General features: G+C 39.2%; 1 protein-coding gene across 1 annotated transcript; it reads left to right on the forward strand.

The window, feature by feature from the left end:
• Positions 1-8874: 8874 nt before the first annotated feature.
• LOC129757365 (chymotrypsin-C-like) lies at positions 8875-18276 on the forward strand. Its single transcript, XM_055754568.1, has 2 exons — positions 8875-9303; positions 16956-18276. The coding sequence occupies exons 1-2, from the start codon at positions 9031-9033 to the stop codon at positions 18090-18092; spliced, it is 1410 nt and encodes a 469-aa protein (XP_055610543.1). The 5' UTR covers positions 8875-9030; the 3' UTR covers positions 18093-18276.
• The last annotated feature ends 2040 nt before the right edge of the window (positions 18277-20316 follow it).

Consider the following 20316-nt stretch of genomic DNA (forward strand, 5'->3'; position numbering starts at 1 on the left):
CGAATAATACCAGTAGTGTTGGTTTTGCTCCTGAGCTTTAATCAATCCATTTAAAAAAAGATCAGGTTAATAATTTTCAAATTCTTGAAAAGGCTCGTCTCATGTTTCATTGTCAAGTTAAATGATGAAGATCATGAAAAATCTAAATGCCTTTTTGGTGGCGATTAACCACAATCTGAATTCTTTAAGTGTGCAAATTGTGCAGATAATCATTCCCTCAATTCCATCGACTGTCCCAATATGTATGTACGTATGTATGTATGTATGTTTGTATGTATTGCTACCACCCAGCTAGCTGCGAGCAACTTTTACTTTGTAACTTGTCCAAGATTCATCATCTAAGTGAAACCAAATGCCTTTGAGTGGACTAAAGTCTGCTTCAGTATGGAGCATCTGAACGACCTTGACCTGGCTGACGATATTGTTTTGCTCGCCCAAATGCAACCGGATATGCAGAGCAAACTCGACGACCTCACCGAAAGTTCCAAGGCAGCAGGTCTCAAAGTCAATGTCGGAAAGACCAAGTCGATGGAGATCAACACAGGAAATCCCTCTAGTTTCATGGTAGCTGGGCAACAAGTTGAGACAGTGGAGTGCTTCCAGTATCTTGGTAGCCAGATAACGCCTGATGGTGGTACCAGGAAAGACATCGAAACCCGGATCAGAAAGGCCCGATTTGCGTTTGCGAGTCTCCGAAACATCTGGCGGTCACGCCAGATCTCTCTACGAACAAAAATCCGAATCTTCAACTCAAACGTCAAATCCGTATTGCTGTACGGGTGCGAAACTTGGTGCACATATGCGGTGACGACGCGAAAACTGCAAGTATTTGTAAACCGCTGCCTGCGGATTATCATCCGCGCTTGGTGGCCTGGCAACTGGATCTCGAATGAGGAACTACATCGCCGGTGTCATCAAAGGGCGCTAGAAATCGAGATTCGGGAACGTAAGTGGAGATGGATTGGGCACACGCTGCGAAAAGATGAAAACGAGATTTGCAGAGAGGCGCTAGATTGGAATCCAGAAGGTCATCGAAGAAGAGGCAGGCCCAGAAACTCGTGGCGGCGAAGCCTAGCCGCTGAAATCCGAACTTATTTATTTGACGTCAATCATTTGCGTAGACCGTTTTACATGTTTGCCTTAAATCTATATAAGTATAATGTTATGATAGAAGCACTCTCTTCAGTTCATTTTTGTTCATTGTTATATCAATTATGGTGCAGTATTTGTTATAGCAGATCATGATCTTATTTATAGGTCCATTTTGGGCATAGTTTGTTCTTTGTTTATTTATGTAGAAAAGATTCCTGTTTCTTAAATACCGAGTGGGAGAATAAAAGTTAAGTTTTTCTAAAATGTTTGCATCATTTACTCTTTGCCCAATAACATCATTTATAAAAGCTAACATTGCAAACTCACGTCGTTTATCAAGACTATCTATTTTAATTAACATACATCGAGATTCATACGAAGGTAGCTGATACGAGCTCCAACCTAACCTGCGTAAAGCATATAATAAAAACTGTTTTTGTACTGACTCAATGCGGTCTTTATGTGTACCTTGATATGGAGCCCAGACAACACTGCAGTACTCAAGAAGGGGCCTAACATATGTTACATACAGTGTTTTGATGGTATAGGGATCATTGAATTGAAAACTAAACCTTTTTATAAACCCGAGCATATTACTTGCCTTGTAAATTATGTTATTGTAGTGTTCTACAAAGGTCAGTTCAGAATCTAGTATGACTCCTAAGTCTCTGACTTGATTGCATGTTTCTACAGATTTTTGACCAATGGTGATGGTGTCCTGTCTTACATTTCGCTTTTTGGTAAATGAGATTGAGATGCATTTTTTTACGTTTATCTCTAGCAAGCTTTTTGTACACCATACATAAAAATTATCAACTTCTCTTTGGAAGGATTCAATATCAGATGGTTTACGTATTTCCATGAAAAGTTTCATGTCGTCTGCATATATTAAAACATTTAAATGATTTCAAATGTGTTCAACATCATTGACAAATAAAATAAATAGTAAAGGACCCAGATGGGATCCCTGTGGCACTCCTGATGTAACATGCACAACAGACGACAAATTTCCTTCAAATCTTACTTGTTGCGTTCTTCCGTGCAGGTATGACTGAACCCACTTTAATAATTTATGATTGAAACCTATTTTAGATAATTTGAAAAGCAATAAAGGAATATCAACTCTATCAAATGCTTTGCTAAAATCAGTATATAATGTTTCAACATAATTCCCTTCATCTATGGCATTTATCGAGAAATTTACAAAATTTAGTAAATTGGTGGAAGTAGAACGTCCTCTAATAAAACCATGTTGTTTAGTAGTGATTGCATTTTTAACTTGAGAAAAAATGTGTTGATTAATTATTGATTCAAATAACTTAGGGATGCAAGATAATATAGCAATTCCACGATAATTTTTAACATCTGACTTTTTGCCGGTTTTGAAAATCGGAACCAAATACGATTCTTTCCAAATGGGGGGTAGTATGCCGCTTTTTAAAGATGAATTGAACAACCAGAACAAGGGTTTCACTAACTCATTTGATAATGATTTCAAAAATACTGGCGACAATCCATCAGGACCTGCCCCTTTAGAGGCGTCTAAGGTGTTTAAAGCATTCAAAATTTCGTTGGGTGATACATTATCAACAGTGATATTTAATGAAGATTCAGGAAGATACGAGAAATAATCATAATCTCGATCCTCTTCGTTACGGGTTGTGTAAACATCTTGAAAAAAATTAGCAAATAAGTTACTGATTTCCGCAGGATTTTTACCGATTTTGTCGTTGAACTGCATTTTTGTCGGAAAATTGCTAGACTTCTGTATATCTTTAACTAGGCTGAAAAATGATTTTGGGTCTGATTTGATATTACTTTCTATTCCTCTATTATACTCCTCGTGTGCGATTTTCATTTCCATATTTAGTTGATCACAGATAGTCAAATATATTGTGAGGTTCATATCATTTGCATCTTTTTTATAGTTTTTATGGGCTTTCTGCTTTCTATTTTTAAGATTAAGTATCTTCTTACTATACCACTTCGGATTTCTATTCGGCTTTTTTCTACGTTTTTTGGGTACTGCAGACTCTAATATATCGAATATGTTTTGGTAGAAAAAAGTTACAGCCTGATGTGTTGATAAACTACGAATACTACTTTGCCAATCAATCGAGTTTAATTTGTTTTTAATTAGTTCGTAGTTTGCATGTTTGAAGTCAAAATAAGGTTCAGATAAATTGTCATCCGACATTGTGGCGTTGTCATGAATGAAAAAGGAATATTCAATAGCAGAGTGAAATACTTCATTTTTCCACTGTCGACGAAAATCTTGACTGGGACCAGGTGAAGACGCTGGCTCCGGATCGTCAACAGTGGAGGTCTTTTACCACGGCCCTATGCACCGGAGGATCGGCGCGGGATCATTAAGTAAGTAAGTAAGTAAAGTCTGCTTCATTTAATATTGGAACACAAACAATTGCGTGTAGTTCAGTCGTTTATTAACGAATTCATAATTTGTTTTTCATACAAATGTAGCATTTTCTTTACTCTTTCATAAAAAAAAATAAAAAAATTATTCATTGCTGTTTCGAAGAAATTCTTGTACTTTTCCCGTAATACGGCACATTAGGCGGCGCACACCCTTTTCGTCCACCGTTTTGGCGATTTGATTCCACCAGTTCTTCATTTGAGTCATGTTCCTAACAAGTTTTCCCTTTGCCTAAAGCCTCCGCTTCGTGATTGCCCAGTATTTCTCTATCGGCCGGAACTGGGGGCAGTTTGGGGGGTTGAGGTCCTTCGGTATTACGCTGACCCCGTTCGTTGCGTACCATTCCATAACCGTTTTGCTGTAATGGCAGCTTGCGAGGTCCGGCCAAAACATTACTGGACGGTCGTGGGCACGAATAAACGGCAGAATCCGTTTCTGTAGGCAGTCTTTTTTGTAGACTTCTGATGTCATTGTCTTGTCAGTGAGAAAGACTTTGGTTTTCTGTCCACAACTGCATATCCCCTGCCAAATCATGTACTTGCGGGCGAATTTATCCGCAAACACGAACTTAAATTTTGCAGGTACATCCCCCCGAGCCGTCGCCAAATAAAATTTTTGACCTGGGATTTGCCCAAAGTCCGCCTTCACGTAGGTCTCATCGTCCATCAGAATACATCCGTCGAACTTGGTCAGCACTTGGTCGTACAGCTTTCGAGCACGGATTCTGGCCACATTGTTCTGCTTCAGCGTCCGATTTTGCTGTTTGCTGGCTCGGAATGACCTTATTCCTTCCCGGAGACGAATTCGTCGCACCGTACTGTGAGCGGCCTGGAACTTATTGGCCAAATCGCGGTCTGAAAGATTGGGATTCCTCTTGACGGCCTTGATGACTTTCCCACGTAGTTTCCGGTCGACAGTTCCACTCCGACGCTTCGAATGCGGCTTCCGAGCCGTCGTCAATGTTTCCTTGTACTGCTTGATAACACGCCATACGGTATTTCTGGGCACTTTAAGCTGTTTAGCTAGCTTCGATGCCGACAACAATGGATTTTCAAGAAAACTGTGTGTAGGAAATAAGATGAGGATGAGTAAATAATCTGAATAAAATACTTGAATGAATACAATTATAGGCATCCCTATTTGATATTGCCTATAGCAAATTGATCAACCCTTCGATTGACAGGACCCGTTGTTAATAGGCGTTATACGGCAAGGAATGCTTGCGTAAAAGTAACGAACACGAGTGGAATGAAAAATAAAACGAGTCAGTTTAAAGACGAATTTCATGAAGAGAGGTTCGATTTGTGCGTAGCGAGAAGGAAAAAGATTCGGTCGGTTTCGACAATTTGATCTCTCCGTTCGGCTTCCATGGCGGTTGTTTACAAAATGCTATCGTTTGGTGTTATGACATAAATACATGGTGAAAGGTAATGAATTTCCCGACACGTGGGTGAAAAAAGTTTCCAAATCCGTCCACTAGGTGCGCCACAATGAGCAAAAGAATTTGTTCCAATATTAAATGAAGCAGACTTTATTATAAGGGACAAGAAAAGTAAGCAGACACATACATTTCTAAGTTAAGGTTGCCAGATTGCCCGGTTTTATCCGGGTTTGCCCGGATATTTAATACTAAATTTAGGAACAGTCCGGCCCAACCCGGTTGCCCGGATTTAATTGAAAACTGCCCGGGTTTTGCCCGGATTTTTTCACTTTATTTGGCAAATTAAACAAAATAAAAACAGCATTTTTTTAGCAAGTTTTATAAAAATAATCATGAAGGGTTTTTTGGAAGCCTAAAATACGGTTTAAAATCGATCGATGAGTTTTGATGAAAACAAATTTTTTTTTCTTGATTTTTGTTGAGGAATTTCTGAGTTTTGACAAAATTTGCCCGGATATTGCCCGGATTTATGGCTGTCAACTTGAAATCGAATGCCCGGATTTTGCCAGATTTTTATATAAAAAATGCCTGGTTTGTCCGGCCCGGATACGTGCTGAAAAAATTCTGGCAACCTTATTCTAAGTAGAGATAGGAAGAAATTGTTTCCATCAAAAGAACATCGTAAATTTATTTAGCGTTTGATTCAAGCCGTTAAAAAGCAGAGCGCTCCACTGGGTGGGAAGACGGACCCGCCCTCTATCCACGATCCCTTGCTGGTGAGGAAGCCCAAGAATTGTTTCAATTGGGTGCCCGAATGGAATCCCCGCCCCCATACTCCAGATCACATTTTAGGTTAATGATTACAAAGATTAAATCAATTACCTGTTGAACTTGCTGTAAATGTAAAGTTTGGTTAGATTAATGATCATATTAATGTGTAAAATATTTTCCAAAATGTATAGAATTCAACCTGTATCACTTTCCCTAGTCTAGTTAACATGATACTAATAACATCAAATTCCTTCTAAAAGCTGTTACACTTTCCATCACAATCATTAGTCAATTAACATATCCTTTCACCACAAATGTTCGTTTATTCGGGTGTTAGTTTACCAAATATCAATCTTTGCATGAATTTCTGTCAATAAAAACTTCCAATTTGAGTTCAAATATGTTCAATTTTGTTAAAAAATATCATAATTTACCGAAACAATCGACGTTTGTCAAAACCATTATGGGTCAAAATTGTAGCCCGTAACAATTATTAGTCAAATTGCCCACAATCATAAGTCACGTAGAAGTCCATGGCAACACTCGAATATCGACACAGAAATCAACAAGTTTCTAGCAAACTTTTGGGGGCATTCTTTGCTAGTATGTATACATTCAAGGGGCGATTGGGTTCAGCTATCAACTAAGAAATGTTTTGTTTTGCTTGCAAAAAGTGACCCATGATTGTGTAGAATTTGTTACGAACGGCTAGCTCAGAGGTACCGTAACCTCAGGGTCGGCTATGCTTTAGGGTAAAATCACGAATGCGGAGTACAAAGAGGAGGACCAAATCACCAAATGTACCTTACCCGTCCGAAGAATATCGGCTCGTTCAATAAATTTAGTTAGAAGCAGAAGTTACATTTTTAACTTTTTATAATTTTTTTATCATCAAACAGACAACATTTAAGGAGGGGATATGTTGCGGCCGTTCTGGACAGCTGGATCGGCTTGAGATGGTTTTAATTCGGGGTTCATGGTTTTACCTGTCGTCGGCAGGCCTACCGATAGTTTACAGCCGTGGAGGCGGTGTTCGGCGAGCCACGTGGCATCTGCTCGTTCGAACACCAGCCTTTCTCGACCTTGGCCTGCGGCAGAGCACCGGGTCTCGGATCCGGCTTCCGCAACCCTGGTGGTTTTCTTGGGCGATTGCTGTAGATAATTGGCACAGCACCGGTTTACGGTGGGTTTCTTGGGCGACTGATTTAGGGCAGAGCACCGGGTCTCGGATTCGGCTTCCAATCCCCTGGTGGTTTTCTTGGGCGTAGGTTCTGGAAGAGCACGGCACCGGAACTTGGATTGAGCTACCAATATCCGGTGGGCTTCCGCGATTACTTTTCTGGGGCACAGCACCGGGTCTCGGACTTCGTGGCCGATACCACGGTGGGTTTCTTGGACGATGGTTTTGGGTAGCACAGCACCAGGTTTTGGAACAAGCTTCCGGTCCCCGGCGGTTTTCTTGGACGAGATACGGCACCGGATACCAGATAGGCTCCCGATAACCGGTGGGCTTATTAAAATGATTTGTATGGGACGCAGCACCGAGTTTCGGATTATGCTTCCGATGCTCGGCGGGTTTCTTCAATTGTTTAGTTCGAAATCACCGGATCTCGGATTGGCCTTCGATCACGGTGAACAGTAAACCTTCAACGTAGCTCAACAAACGGATAGAACCGCTAGATTTCGTCGCCTCGTGGAGATGGCAAAATGGCGATCACCTGCTGATAACTTCAGGGGAAGGATGATATTCGATATTTCACTTTTATGACCGTTTCGTTTTGTCCGTTTCTTTGGGACTGACGAATAAATGCTCCAATTGCGATGATTGAGCAATTAATTTTTTAAAAAGGAACACACACGGTTCTCGAACACTCTTTTTAACGATGTGCTCACTTTCGATGCCAAAACTCCACTGTCCCGTATCCTCTTGCTCGAGTCACTCCATCGGCTTCGCCCTCTCTTCCAGAAGTTCGCTCTTCTCTGCTCCGGAAATCAACCAGTAAACGCATGTATTTACCTTGTTGACGCGTTGTTTTATCGTTCAGCACTCATCGATGATACAGGGATGAGATGGGACTTAGGGATAACAACGGACGCAGCCATTCATCTCAGCATCGCTCACGAGCACGGAAGCACGTAACCGGTCCAGGTGGAGTGTGTTCCAGGGCATCGCGCTCTAGAACACCCTGGACAGGTTGTCTTCCGTACGATACTCGGATGAATGACCCTAATTTCTCATCCTAGCGGACAAAACAACTTTTTTTCATAATGCTGGCTTATATTTGCAAAAGAAAAGAGCCTTTTAAAATTATTATAATTTGATTAAATAAACTTGGGATGGGTTTCCAAAAGCTAATTAAATTTTTATTATTATTGTTACCCAAAATGGGTCACAAATTTAATGGATGCTGTAACAATTATGGGTTACTTTTATCTTGCAAAATATTACTGAATTTTCGCGTTTTATTCGCTCAGTTTTATTTGGAAAATGTAAACTCGTCCTTTGTGCTTATATGAGACCAAATCATTTTGTTGGAATCTTTGAAATACCCGCAAGGGGCTTAACGGTTTAAGATGTCAACCTTATAACATTGGAACAACAATTTTACTCTTATCAAACGCACAAATAATATTTTTAGTGGATTTTTGCTGATACTGTCGATTAACTAAAAATAATAGTATGAAATAATTTCTATTAGTTCAGAAGATACCAGCAGTTCTAATGATCGGTGACTAATAATTGTTTGTAACCCAAGATTGCGGGGGGACTGCATTTATATTTTTCTACAATTTCAAGTTTTCAAATTTGCTTATTGAATTTGAGTTTATAATGTTTTTGTTTAGTTCATTAGAACATTAAAACATTTACAATTTTTTGCATTCTAAAAGTCTTCAAAGAGATAATAATCCCAAATATAACCAAATTTACTTAATAATTTACCATGTATTTCAAACGTATATTTATCGGAAAATTCTAGGAACATCAAACTTCCTTGAAAACAGCCTATTCCTTTTGACCGATTCTATTTAACCCAAATATTACATACTATTTCTTCGGGAGTGAAAAATCTAAATCCCTGTTTGCTGGTGATGAACCACAATCTGAATTCTTTAAGTGTGACAGTTTTTGTTATTCAATGCTGGTAAATACATGTCATGAGCCAAAGGTTTCAACTTAAACTATTTTACGGTAAAGAATCGTTCGATCATCTAAGAGAACTTCAAAAATATCGAAAATCTATCAGTACAAACAATGGTGCCGCTATAATAGATAAGCTGCTATAAAATCTATTTGTTTTTAGCGAGTAGTAACTGGGGGGAAACGTCTTAGATATCAAAAGGTTCTATTGTAATGTACGGTTATGTGATGAAACTCGCCTGGTGGTTATCACTTTGGACCAATTTTAATCTATTTACATCTACCGGTGAAACGGGAACCACGGATTACGGAGGCATTCGGAAGGTTTCGCCATGTCCGGAAATGTTCCAGTACGTGCGGGATCCTCGATTTGTTGGTAGTGGTGGGCAGCGAGAGGCCAATATCGGGTTGCTCCGGTTGGAAGGGATGGTTCCAGGATGGAACAATACACTGAATGTGGTGCTCTCCGTGGCCGGTGATCTTGGTGTAAGTAAAGAAAAATTGTTTTCAAAAAATCCCAAAATAATATAAAAAGGTCTTGGTTCTGAAATGAAGCTTTGAAAAACTGCTTTTCATTCAACATTTTTAAGACTTTGAGAGTATAATTTTCACATCAAGTTGAATAGTTGACCTGAACTAAAAAAATTAAATCATCTAAAAATAACTTTCAAATAACCGATTCGGAGAAATTTTCTACCAGAAACCTTCCTTTTCATCTCAAGTAACTAAGACATTACGTCGAACAAAAGGATGCAAGCAATTGAGTCTCGCTATACCCAGGGTTGCCAGCAAGTTTCCATTTAAAAAATTTCGATTTCCCGGTTTCCTTTGTGAGATTTTATGTTTTTCACGGGTTTAGAATACCTTTTGCAAGATTTATTGACCGAACAAATGGGCATTTTATAATATTTGTAAGTGAAAATGTGTGAAAACTTTTCAGTAAATCAATTTTGCAACTCGAAAGTTATTCACATCTGCAAAAATCGCGGTGAGACTTGATGGATTTCCTACCGATAATAAAGTATTTAAATGTTGAAATGTAAAAGGGTGAGAAAATAATTCCTGTATTCAATTTGTTTAACGAAAATTGTTCACCTTCAACTTTTTAAAACTTTGATAAAACTTCTTTATTTTTATAATTTAAATTTTTTGGGCGTCATCTTGGAATCTTGAAGCACCGTATTGCATAATTTTAAAACCAAATTATGATATTATGTGGTACATCTAAGTTGAAGTTCTGGATCTAAAATTCTCTGGAAGATTTCAAAGTTCGTTCGAAACTTCCATTTGTCAATAAAACAATTTTGGGGTTCAGAGGTTTCTTAAATCTTTAAAACGATTGTGAGGCAAATATGTTTTCCGAAACATTTAAGGATAGATTTTTTCGTGAAAATAATTAAACAGTACATGAAATGCAAATGATTTGTCATTTTTAAACTGAGGGTAAGCAGATTAAGGTATTTTATTAAAAAAAAATTATGAATTCTTCGGAAAATCTTGTTATATTTGTTATAATTGGACGCAAAATAGAAATTTATTGTCATTACTTCTGACATAACTCTAAAAGGAACGAAAGTGTCTCAAAATGGAAGGTGCAACGTTAAAAGGGCTGAAAAATGATATATTTTGCCGAATATTTGATGATACAGGTGATGATATTTTTTAGATTTATCATGTAGAAGTTTACTATTTTATATTTCAAAATCTAGTAAAATTGCAATGCTAACAGTTCATCAATCTCAAAAATCTTAAAAAAAAAAAAATTATAAACATGAATCAAATAAGAATGAATCAAATTTAAAAAATTTAAATACTGACCTTATAAATCAGCATACTCAGATAAATAAACCAGCTTATTTTGTACTGTTAATGTGTTTACTTTTAAACTCGGACTTGAGAAAAACTCATAGTGCCACTGTGGGAAAAAAAAACTTTCCGGATCATCGAAAACAATTATTTCAATGCATGCTACGATCATAAAAGTTTTTCGCTCTCTGCTGATGGACCGCTGAAAGATTGCTGTAGCCTTCCGATGGCTCTACGATAAGTATCCTTTCTCAACGTTTCAATTGGGCTGACTCTAGAATTATTCAAATTCATATAAAAATTTAGTAGTTTATGTTTTATACAAAAGATGACCCGAGGACTCTTAAAGACCTCGAAAGGTTCTGTGTTCTACTAATGTTCTTTTCGTTCTTATTTATTTTCAAGAGCGAGCAAAGGCGCTTTATCCTTGGTCAATGACCAAAAATGATTGTTAACTGAAATCCAAAACAAAATAACGAAGGAAACTAAATCTTAGAATTGCAAAATGTTTTAATTTATCACATCATATTCTTCAAAATGCTTCTATTCGTAAGTTTTGTGATTTCTGTGACCAAAATAAATCATTTTCAGCCGCTGAAGAAAGGTCCTAGTGATTGGCGAAATTGTTTCACGTTGCGCATGGTTTCTTCATCAAGGAGCATTTTTCTTAGCATGCTTCCAACGATACTGCTCATTTAAAACGTATGGTACTGATGGTCCACGTTTCTTCCTGTTCCTGTGTTCCAGATGTCTCTGCGTTCTCAGTTCCATGGAAGGCCCAACCATTTTATGTTTTTGATTATTTTAATATTTTTATGTTAACATAATCGAGAGCATAAACATAGAAAAAAAGAATAATAACGTACTCTTATTATTCTTTGGGACATAAGTTCTGGCTGCGGAAGTACGATTAGTGATTAGTGATTACTTTTAAACTCGGACTTGAAAAGTTGAACTCAAGTTCTGGTATTGAAATTCTGATCCATAAATGTCGATATTATTTTCGAATTTTAATTGCCAATTCACACTTTGAGTTTGAATTTTGAATTCTTAATCCTAAGATTTGAACTTAAAAATTTGAATTAATATTAATTACATGTAGTTTTGGGTTTTAGAATTTTACTACACACACTATACATCGCCGTACACGTAACAAGGAAACCTACAGTTTTCAACCAACAAAAGTTTATTCTAAGGGTTTGTTTTTCAAGATAAAGGGTATTTCTTTCGTTGCGTCACATCATGCGACTTTTCAGCATGATGCAATTTCTTTATTCTACCCAATTTTAATTCCGTAAAAAGCAGTGAACGAGGCTTCAAAAGTTTGAATTTCCATTTTAATATGAGGCTCTCAGAACCAAAGGGGTATAAGTGACAAAATGGTCGATTTTGAGTTAATGATGCAAAACGATTCTTCACATTTAAAACTATATTTTATGATTTTTTCGGATTTTTTGAGTTTATTTTACGCTCTTTTACATTCGATAGAAAAAATAAAAATTCTCGAAAAATATATGGAAAAAGGCCAAACACACCAATTTAAAAGCGTGTTTTCTCGAAATAAGCTTTTATGCACTTATACCCCTTTGGCTCCAAGGACCTCATATATTATAACACTGCGTAGCTAACTTAAAAAAAATCTCTTTATTCCATTACGTTAAAGAACAAAATCCTTTTGGTTCCCCTTTGATGATAATTCAAATTTTTAAGTTGATTTTTGACAAAAAATTTGCATTTCTAAGTCATTTGGCATCAAAATTAAAACTTTGACCTTCCCGATTTCCTTTGGTCCCATCTTTAATGATTGTTGAGGGCCAACAAAAACCGAAACTTTGAGTGCTTTGAGGCGACTTTAATTTTTTATTTTTTTATTTACATAGTATACCGTCTCACGACATACATAACTTGACGAACATAATTCCTATAATTCACTCGGTCCATGGCAACCGTTCTCCAATTCCTCGGGCACCCCACGTTCGCCAGATCACGCTCCACTTGGTCTAACCACCTCGCTCATTGCGCCCCCGCTCGTCTTGTTCCTACCGGATTCGTAGCGAACACCTGTTTTGCAGGACAGTCATCCGGCATTCTCGCAACATGTCCCGCCCAGCGTATCCGGCCAGCTTTCACCACCTTCTGGATACTGGGTTCGCCGTAGAGTCGCGCGAGCTCGTGGTTCATCCTTCGCCTCCACACTCCGTTCTCCTGTACGCCGCCAAAGATGGTTCTTAACACTCGTCGCTCGAATACCCCGAGTGTACGCAGGTCCTCCTCGAACAATATCCATGTCTCGTGCCCGTAGAGAACAACCTAATGAGCGTCATATACAGGTTACACTTCGTGCGAGGGCTAAGTCTTCTCGACCGCAGTTGCTTGTGGAGTCCATAGTAGGCACGACTTCCGCTGATAATTCGCCTCCGGATCTCACGGCTGGTGTCATTGTCTGCGGTCACCAGGGAGCCGAGATAGACAAAGTCTTCGACTATCTCCAGCTCGTCGCCGTCGATCGTGACCTTGTTATTACTGGACAAGCGGGTTCGGTCGGTCTCGGATCCGCAGGCCAGCATGTACTTCGTCTTGGACGAATTAATCATCAACCCAATCCTTCCTGCTTCGCGTTTCAGTTTGCGGTAGATCTCCTCCACCGCCGCAGATGATCTGCCGACTATATCAATGTCATCGGCAAAGCAGATAAGTTGACTGGATCTGTTGAAAATCGTGCCCCGCATTTCGCCCACCGCTCGTCGAATAACACCTTCTAGCGCCACGTTAAACATCATGCAGGATAGACCATCACCTTGTCGAAGCCCCCTGCGTGATTCGAATGAACTCGACAATTCACCCGAGGCGACCCTAAATCAAGTCCAATTGAGCTAAAATTTTGCACAGGTCAGTCTACCGAATTTATATGGTCGGTTTTGAATTTCGACTGTGTTCTGTGGCAGATACTGTGATGAAAATTTGCTCAAAATTCTGTGAAATTAAAGATTTTTCTGTGATTTCGGAAACCTTGGTCCTGGCCAGCGTATCCGTCCAGTCTTCGTCACCTTCTGGATACTGAGTTCGTCGTAGAGTCGCACGAGCTCGTTGTTCATCCTTCGCCTCCACACTCCGTTCTTCGCACGCCGCCGCCAAAGATGGTTCTTGACATTCGTCGCGTTCGCAGGTTTTCCTCGAAATATTCTCTAGTGCCCGTAGAGAACAACCGGTCTAATGAGCGTTGTGTACAGGTAACACTTTGTGCGGGAGCTAAGTCTTCTCGACCCCAGTTGCTTGTGGAGTCCATAATAGGCACGATTTCCGCTGATCATTTGCCGCCGGATCTCATGGCTAGTGTCATTGTCTGCGATCACCAGTGAGCCGAGGATTGGCAGCTCGTCGCCGTCGATCGTGACCATAACCATAATAATTACTGGACAAGCGGATTCGGTTGGTGTTGGAACCGAAGGCTCCGTCTCGAACGTATTAATCGTTAACCTAATCCTTTCTGCTTCGCGTTTCAGTTTGCGGTAGATCTCCTCCACCGCCGCAGATGATCCGCCAACTATATCAATGTCTTCGGCAAAGCAGATAAGTTGACTGGATCTCCTGAAAATCGTGTCCCGCATTTCGTCCACCGCTCATCGAATAACACCTTCTAGTGCCACGTTAAACGTCATGCAGGATAGACCATCGCATTGTCGCAGCCATCTGCGCGATTCAAATGAACTCACCAATTCACTCGAAATCCGCACACAGCACTGCATTCCGCCCACGGTCGCCTTGAACAGTCTGGTCAGCTTCCCGGAAAAGCCGTTCTCGTCTATGATTTTCCATAGCTCGTCACGGTCGATCGTGTCGTGTGCGGCTTTGAAGTCGATGAATAAATGGTGCGTAGGGACTTGGTATTCACGACATTTTGCCGTAGTGTGAAGATCTGGTTCGTCGTAGACCATGAAGCCAGCCTGATGACTTCCCACGAATATGTTTGCTTGTGGCGTTCGGCGGCAGAGTAGTATTCGGGACAACACTTTGTAGGCGGCATTGAAGACAGTGATCGCTCGGTAGTTCTCACAGTCGGATTTGTCACCCTTCTTATAGATGGGACATATTACCCAATCCTTTCACTCCTCCGGTAGCTGTTCCGGACCATCAACCGGTATAGGCAATCGGCCAACTTGTCCGGACCCATTTTGATAAGTTCAGCTGCGATGCCGTCCTCCCCAGCCGATTTGTTGCTGTTCAGCTGACATTCATCGTTGGGGGTGGCTCTTCTTCGTCGTTGGCTACGCCCGGCAATGTAGCTTTCCCCACTTGCTGAAAATGTTTCTTAATACGTTTCAATCACTAGACATTACAAGAAGTATGTGCTTATTTTAATTTAATTACTGCAGGTTGTTTTCAAACAAGTACAATTATAAACCTAAACAAATTGAATACGTTATGAATTTTGCGTTACATTTATTACTTCAACTGAGATATGAAAAGCACTTTTCAAAACATTGCTAAAATTGCTTTAACTTATGATTTTCAGATGAGCTTTAAAAAAAATCAGTGCGAATATTGAAAAATTATTTGACCTGACTCCACTGGGTAGTATTCAAAACGGTTTCTCGAAGGGGCGAAAACGGCAATTATGTCTTATGAAAATCGTATTTTGGGTACGTCCTTTTGATAAAAGTAATCGTTTCATTCTTGTTTAGAGGTTTGGACTGAGGCCTTTCTGTAAGGAATTGTTCATAAAGAACTGTCAATATATCCTAATAGCGATCGCTCGAACCAAAAAAAATTGTTTTTTCACACCAGCATGATATGACTACTGATCACAATCTGATCACCAGTTTTTGAAAATAACTTTCAAATTCCTTGGAGTTGGTAATTGGAAATTGGTGCCTTTTTTTCAAACTTGATTATTATGTCCCTTCAGTAAGAAGCGTCCGAGGACTTAAAACAACAAACACTTTACTAAATATCCAAGAACTGCAGCCGCAACCCATGTTTACACCAAAAGGTTACTGTTGAAACGGACCATTTTCGGTACACATAACCTCAACTATCACGTTAGAGCTTGCGAGATCTTGAAGTGGTTACACCTCATCGGCATTATGAGACAACTTTTTCGTAAGCTTGGTTTAGTTTTTGGGGTGAAAACTATTTCAAACCACGATAGTCACGAACCAGTGATAGTCACCATCAGTTGCTCAAAAAAAAAAAACACTTGCCAAAGCAAACTTTTTGAACGCACGAACCATCCACAAGTTTGTTCGAAAAACTTCCGGTCGCTCCTTGAACATATTTTCGAATAATTAATCACAAAATTACTATTAAATTTAACCAAATAAATAAAAAAAATACAGATTCGAAAAAACACAAACATTGCCATAAAGACAACGCCTACTCATGAATATTGAAAGCTGATTATCCAGATTAAATCAGGAATCTGATCAAACTCAAAATTCTTTATATTCATATATCGGCGATCTACTGGAAATTATCTGACTTATCTACCCACATGGGGAGGTTTACGATTTCGTTGATTATGAACATATTTATTGGATGTTCTTTTCTTGATCAATTAATTTGATGTTTACGGGTTTTGATCACCGCCAGTTGTTGTTATCTTTTTAAGTTGATATTTTTCGGTGATTGTCGAATCAAATAATAACAATTCTTTAACGTTTCGGCCTACTGAATAATTTCAGCCATCTTCAGAAAAACTGTATTTAGATAAAAATATGAAAACTTTAAATTAACACACTTTATGACTTGAAATTATTTTACTTTTTCGCACTTACAAATTGTGTCGCCGCGTGCTTCCGTTACGGCTGTCTTATTTAATTTGAATCCAAACTCTTAACTGCTTCTAACCGCTGGTGTCCAGCATTCTCGGCGTCGGTGTCGGCGTCGGTGTCGGCGTCGTCGTGATGTCGGCTGGTGTCCTCGTGTTTGAGGTCGTCGTGTTTGAATTAGTTTGGATTTTGAGTTGAGGCGTCTCTCTTAGTTTTTTTTTATTATTGAGCTATATATTTTAGAGATTTCAATGGAGTCTTGTTTGATATTTACTGCATTTCCTTTCTTAAGTTTAATGTGTAATGTTTCAGCTGTTTTCCTTTTTCCTTCCTGATTTACGCTCTCTAATATATAAGCTTTCTCGAAGTTAAACTTGTGATTTTGTTCTAGGGCATGTTAGTCCTGTGGCTCTGGCGCTTTGTTTGAGGCTTGTTTTGTGGTTTTTAATCCGTTTTTCCAAAGTTTGTGATGTTTGGCCACAGTATTCTTTAGGAGGTTTAACAACCCTTTTCTACGGCTATGTAAAAAAAAAATAGTATTTCTAACGGTTCCCCATTTTACAGCCCTCTATTGGTTCGCTGGAGCTGCTGAATATCAACGAACTGCCCCAAAATCCAGCCCGCTTCATCGTTCATTTTCCATCCAACGGAAAAATGATTCCGAATTTAAACTCCATCAGCTTCAACGGACATACGCTTTGCCGCGGTCAACCTGTCCAAGGATCACGGGTAACGACAGTCAAATTGAAATATTTTGTCGAACTTCCCAACGAGTTAATTGCTGACAGCAGCTCAGAGAGCAGTGAAGAAACCTTTCCGAGCGTTTCCCTTGATAGGAGCCACCATTTTCTTAAACAAATGCAGGAAAAAGAAAATACAAGAGAATTCGACAAACGGCTTCATTACAGCGCGGTTTGCGGTAAGCCAGTTAAACCTGCCATAGGTCTCCTGTTCCGAGGAAAGCCAACAAAGCGCCACGAATGGCCATGGCTGGGTGTTTTGTATCTCAAAAACCGTGAAACTGGATCCGTGGAGTTCCGATGTGCTGCTACCTTGATTACGGACAAGCTACTACTGACAGCCGCTCACTGCCTCTTACTGAAAGCGGAAGTAACCAGTCAAATTCAAGCACAGGATTTTGTCGTGTCCCTTGGTCGATACAACATCATGGACTGGACTGAAACTGAAGCAATGAACTTTTCCCCGGAATCTATAACGGTTCATCCCCAATTCAAGAGCGATAACTTTGACTATGACATTGGAAAAATTTTACTCGCCAAATCGGTTTCCTTCACGGCAGCCATTCTGCCCATTTGTTTGTGGGACGAGTCGCTGGAAGAATCCGTGGTAGTCGGACAACTAGGATTCGTCACCGGGTGGGGATTTTCCGAGCATGGTGCCATTTCGGAGATTCCCCGGAGTGTCCAGGTACCCATAGTATCGGAAGTGGACTGCATTCGATCCGACATCGGGCTCCAGCTGACCACTTCCAACAGGACATTCTGCGCCGGGGGTCAAGACGTGGGACCATGCCAGGGCGATTCCGGAAGTGGCCTATTCCTGAAGCGATCCGGCAACCGTTGGGTGCTGCGAGGGATCGTTTCGCACGCGCTCCTTGACCCGGATACGGGCAAATGTGACACCCGAAACTATGCTGTCTACACGGATGTGGCCAAGTATCGCGATTGGCTGGCCATTTAGACGGCGACGACACTCATCGCCCATTTTTCTCCGACAAATTTTTTTTCCTTCTTTTTTGTTGTGATGAGGCACGAAAATGTGACAATAAAAACGATTTCGATAAACGAAACCAATGTTGTCGTCGTCGGGAGATATCGAGTTACTTATCGCAGGCAGACTGTGGTATTTAGTGTAGAATTGCGAAAAAATATGTCCCATCGGAACGCGGTACAAGACAAATCCGTCTGGCGCCTGCGTAATTTTAGCAAACATTTGCAATCGGCAGCGGCTCGTTCCCCTAGCAGGATTAAATTAAGTCATCCGATTTTTTTTGTAATTTTTAAACAGATTCCAGAAAACAAAATTCACAAACAATATTCAAAATTAACATCAAAGTTGGAACATTTTATCGGGAAACTTAATTTTGAATTAAGTAAATTGGATTGAGAGGTGTCTACGGTCTTCTTTAAAAGAATTAAAACAGAAAAAAATAACAAATTCATTCTAAGTAGGAGATTCCATAACGCGATGACCAATTACAATTTTGAAATAATATTTAACACAGAGAATAAAATAGCAAAAATTTAATATCACAAAATAATAGGGTGGCAATGGATGTATGGGGAAAATTTCATGAACCCAGTTTTGAAAACCGACCATATACATTTTGAAAATCTCCTATGGTGGGGGGACCAAAGTAAATAGGAAAAATTGAGATTCTACGTTCTCGAAATGACCTAGTCCCAGAAAGTCGACTTTTGGCCAAATTTGTTTTTTTTAGATAACACCCGTTTGTATTTTTGTCATTATTATAATTTTTAAAAAAATTATAATTGAGTCGTTTAAAAAAAGGTGAGAGATTCATTTTTTTTTTAATTAAGATGATTTTAGTGGAAAAAAATTTAATCAATGTACTATTTAATTTCATTTCTCTTTTCACCATTTTTTTAAACAATTTTTGGAATAATTCTCATTTTTGTCTGGTTTCCTCATGATTGTCGCTAATAAAATTTTTGTTGATTTTCGTGATTTATTTCATTAGCTATTGTCTGAGCTTCCGCCCAGCAAACATTTTTGTAGCTATATTTTTATGCTCTTTTTATATATGTTCCAAATACATTATAGAATGATCGTATGAAAGTTGAGAAAACAGCATTTACCAACCAAAATGGTGGCAATATACATACATACCTACATAAATTCCGTTTATTTCTAAAACGACGAAGACTACACCAATTGGGCGTTATCCGACACCTTATTCGTACCTATCGCAAGAATGCAAAAGAGAAGATATTGCTCTCATTGGAGCGGCCTTCAAATCGTTGCCAGCGACAATATTTTCCAGTTTTCTCATTGATCAATATTACTCAACTCCTATCTTAGCTATCTGAATGCACTGCTGGTTGCAGAGAGAACATGATGATGATTTCCTCACTTGAGGTCTGCGGAAGAGCAAAACCATTTCAAAATTTACAAAAAATGGTGGACTTTCTATAATATCTGACTGAAACTGTCTTCAGACGACATTTTATATGAACTTTTCACGATGCAGTTGCAATAGCGATTCGTAAACGACTTGAGTTATCATTTCTGATACAATTTCATGTTTGCTGGGCAGAAAGGCGATTTCCTCAACGAATAAATTTTTCTCTGATCCGTTATCCGGCAGCTCCAAAAGAATTCACATTATCCAATGATAAAAGCTTAGTTAAAAAACTACAAAAATTCGAAGCTGTATTCGAGAGCTGCAGGATGACGGATCTTCGGAAATACTAAGCAATTCATGTCTGCCATGTTTGTTCTGTTCAAAGGTGTTTTCTGGCGTTAATCACCTGAAAACAAAAGCGTTATTTATAATTACTGAATTGGTTTAAAACCTGAAAACATCGAATTAGTTGTTTACAACACATTTACTAACTTGTCTTTTCACCAAAAAAAAGTAGGTAAGGTACACCGGGGTAAGTGTGGACGCTGGGTAAGTGTGGACGATGGCTATTAAAACAATACTGTGCACTATTTTTTCAAACTTTAGATGCAGAATGTTCAATTTACTTGTAATCTATCCAATAACTGTGAAAAAGATACGATTCAGACAATAACGAATGTTTACAGCGACTTTTTCGGAATTTTCTATTTTCAACTACGATGTCGAGTTGATGTGCATCTTTCTCAATTGCAAATTTCTCCTAAACTAGCTGGCTCTCGATGAAAAACTCTACATTGAAACAATCCTTAAATTCCAAAC

This window comes from Uranotaenia lowii, chromosome 3 (genome assembly GCF_029784155.1).
Source record: "Uranotaenia lowii strain MFRU-FL chromosome 3, ASM2978415v1, whole genome shotgun sequence".
In the NCBI taxonomy this organism is placed as follows: Eukaryota; Metazoa; Arthropoda; class Insecta; order Diptera; family Culicidae; genus Uranotaenia; species Uranotaenia lowii.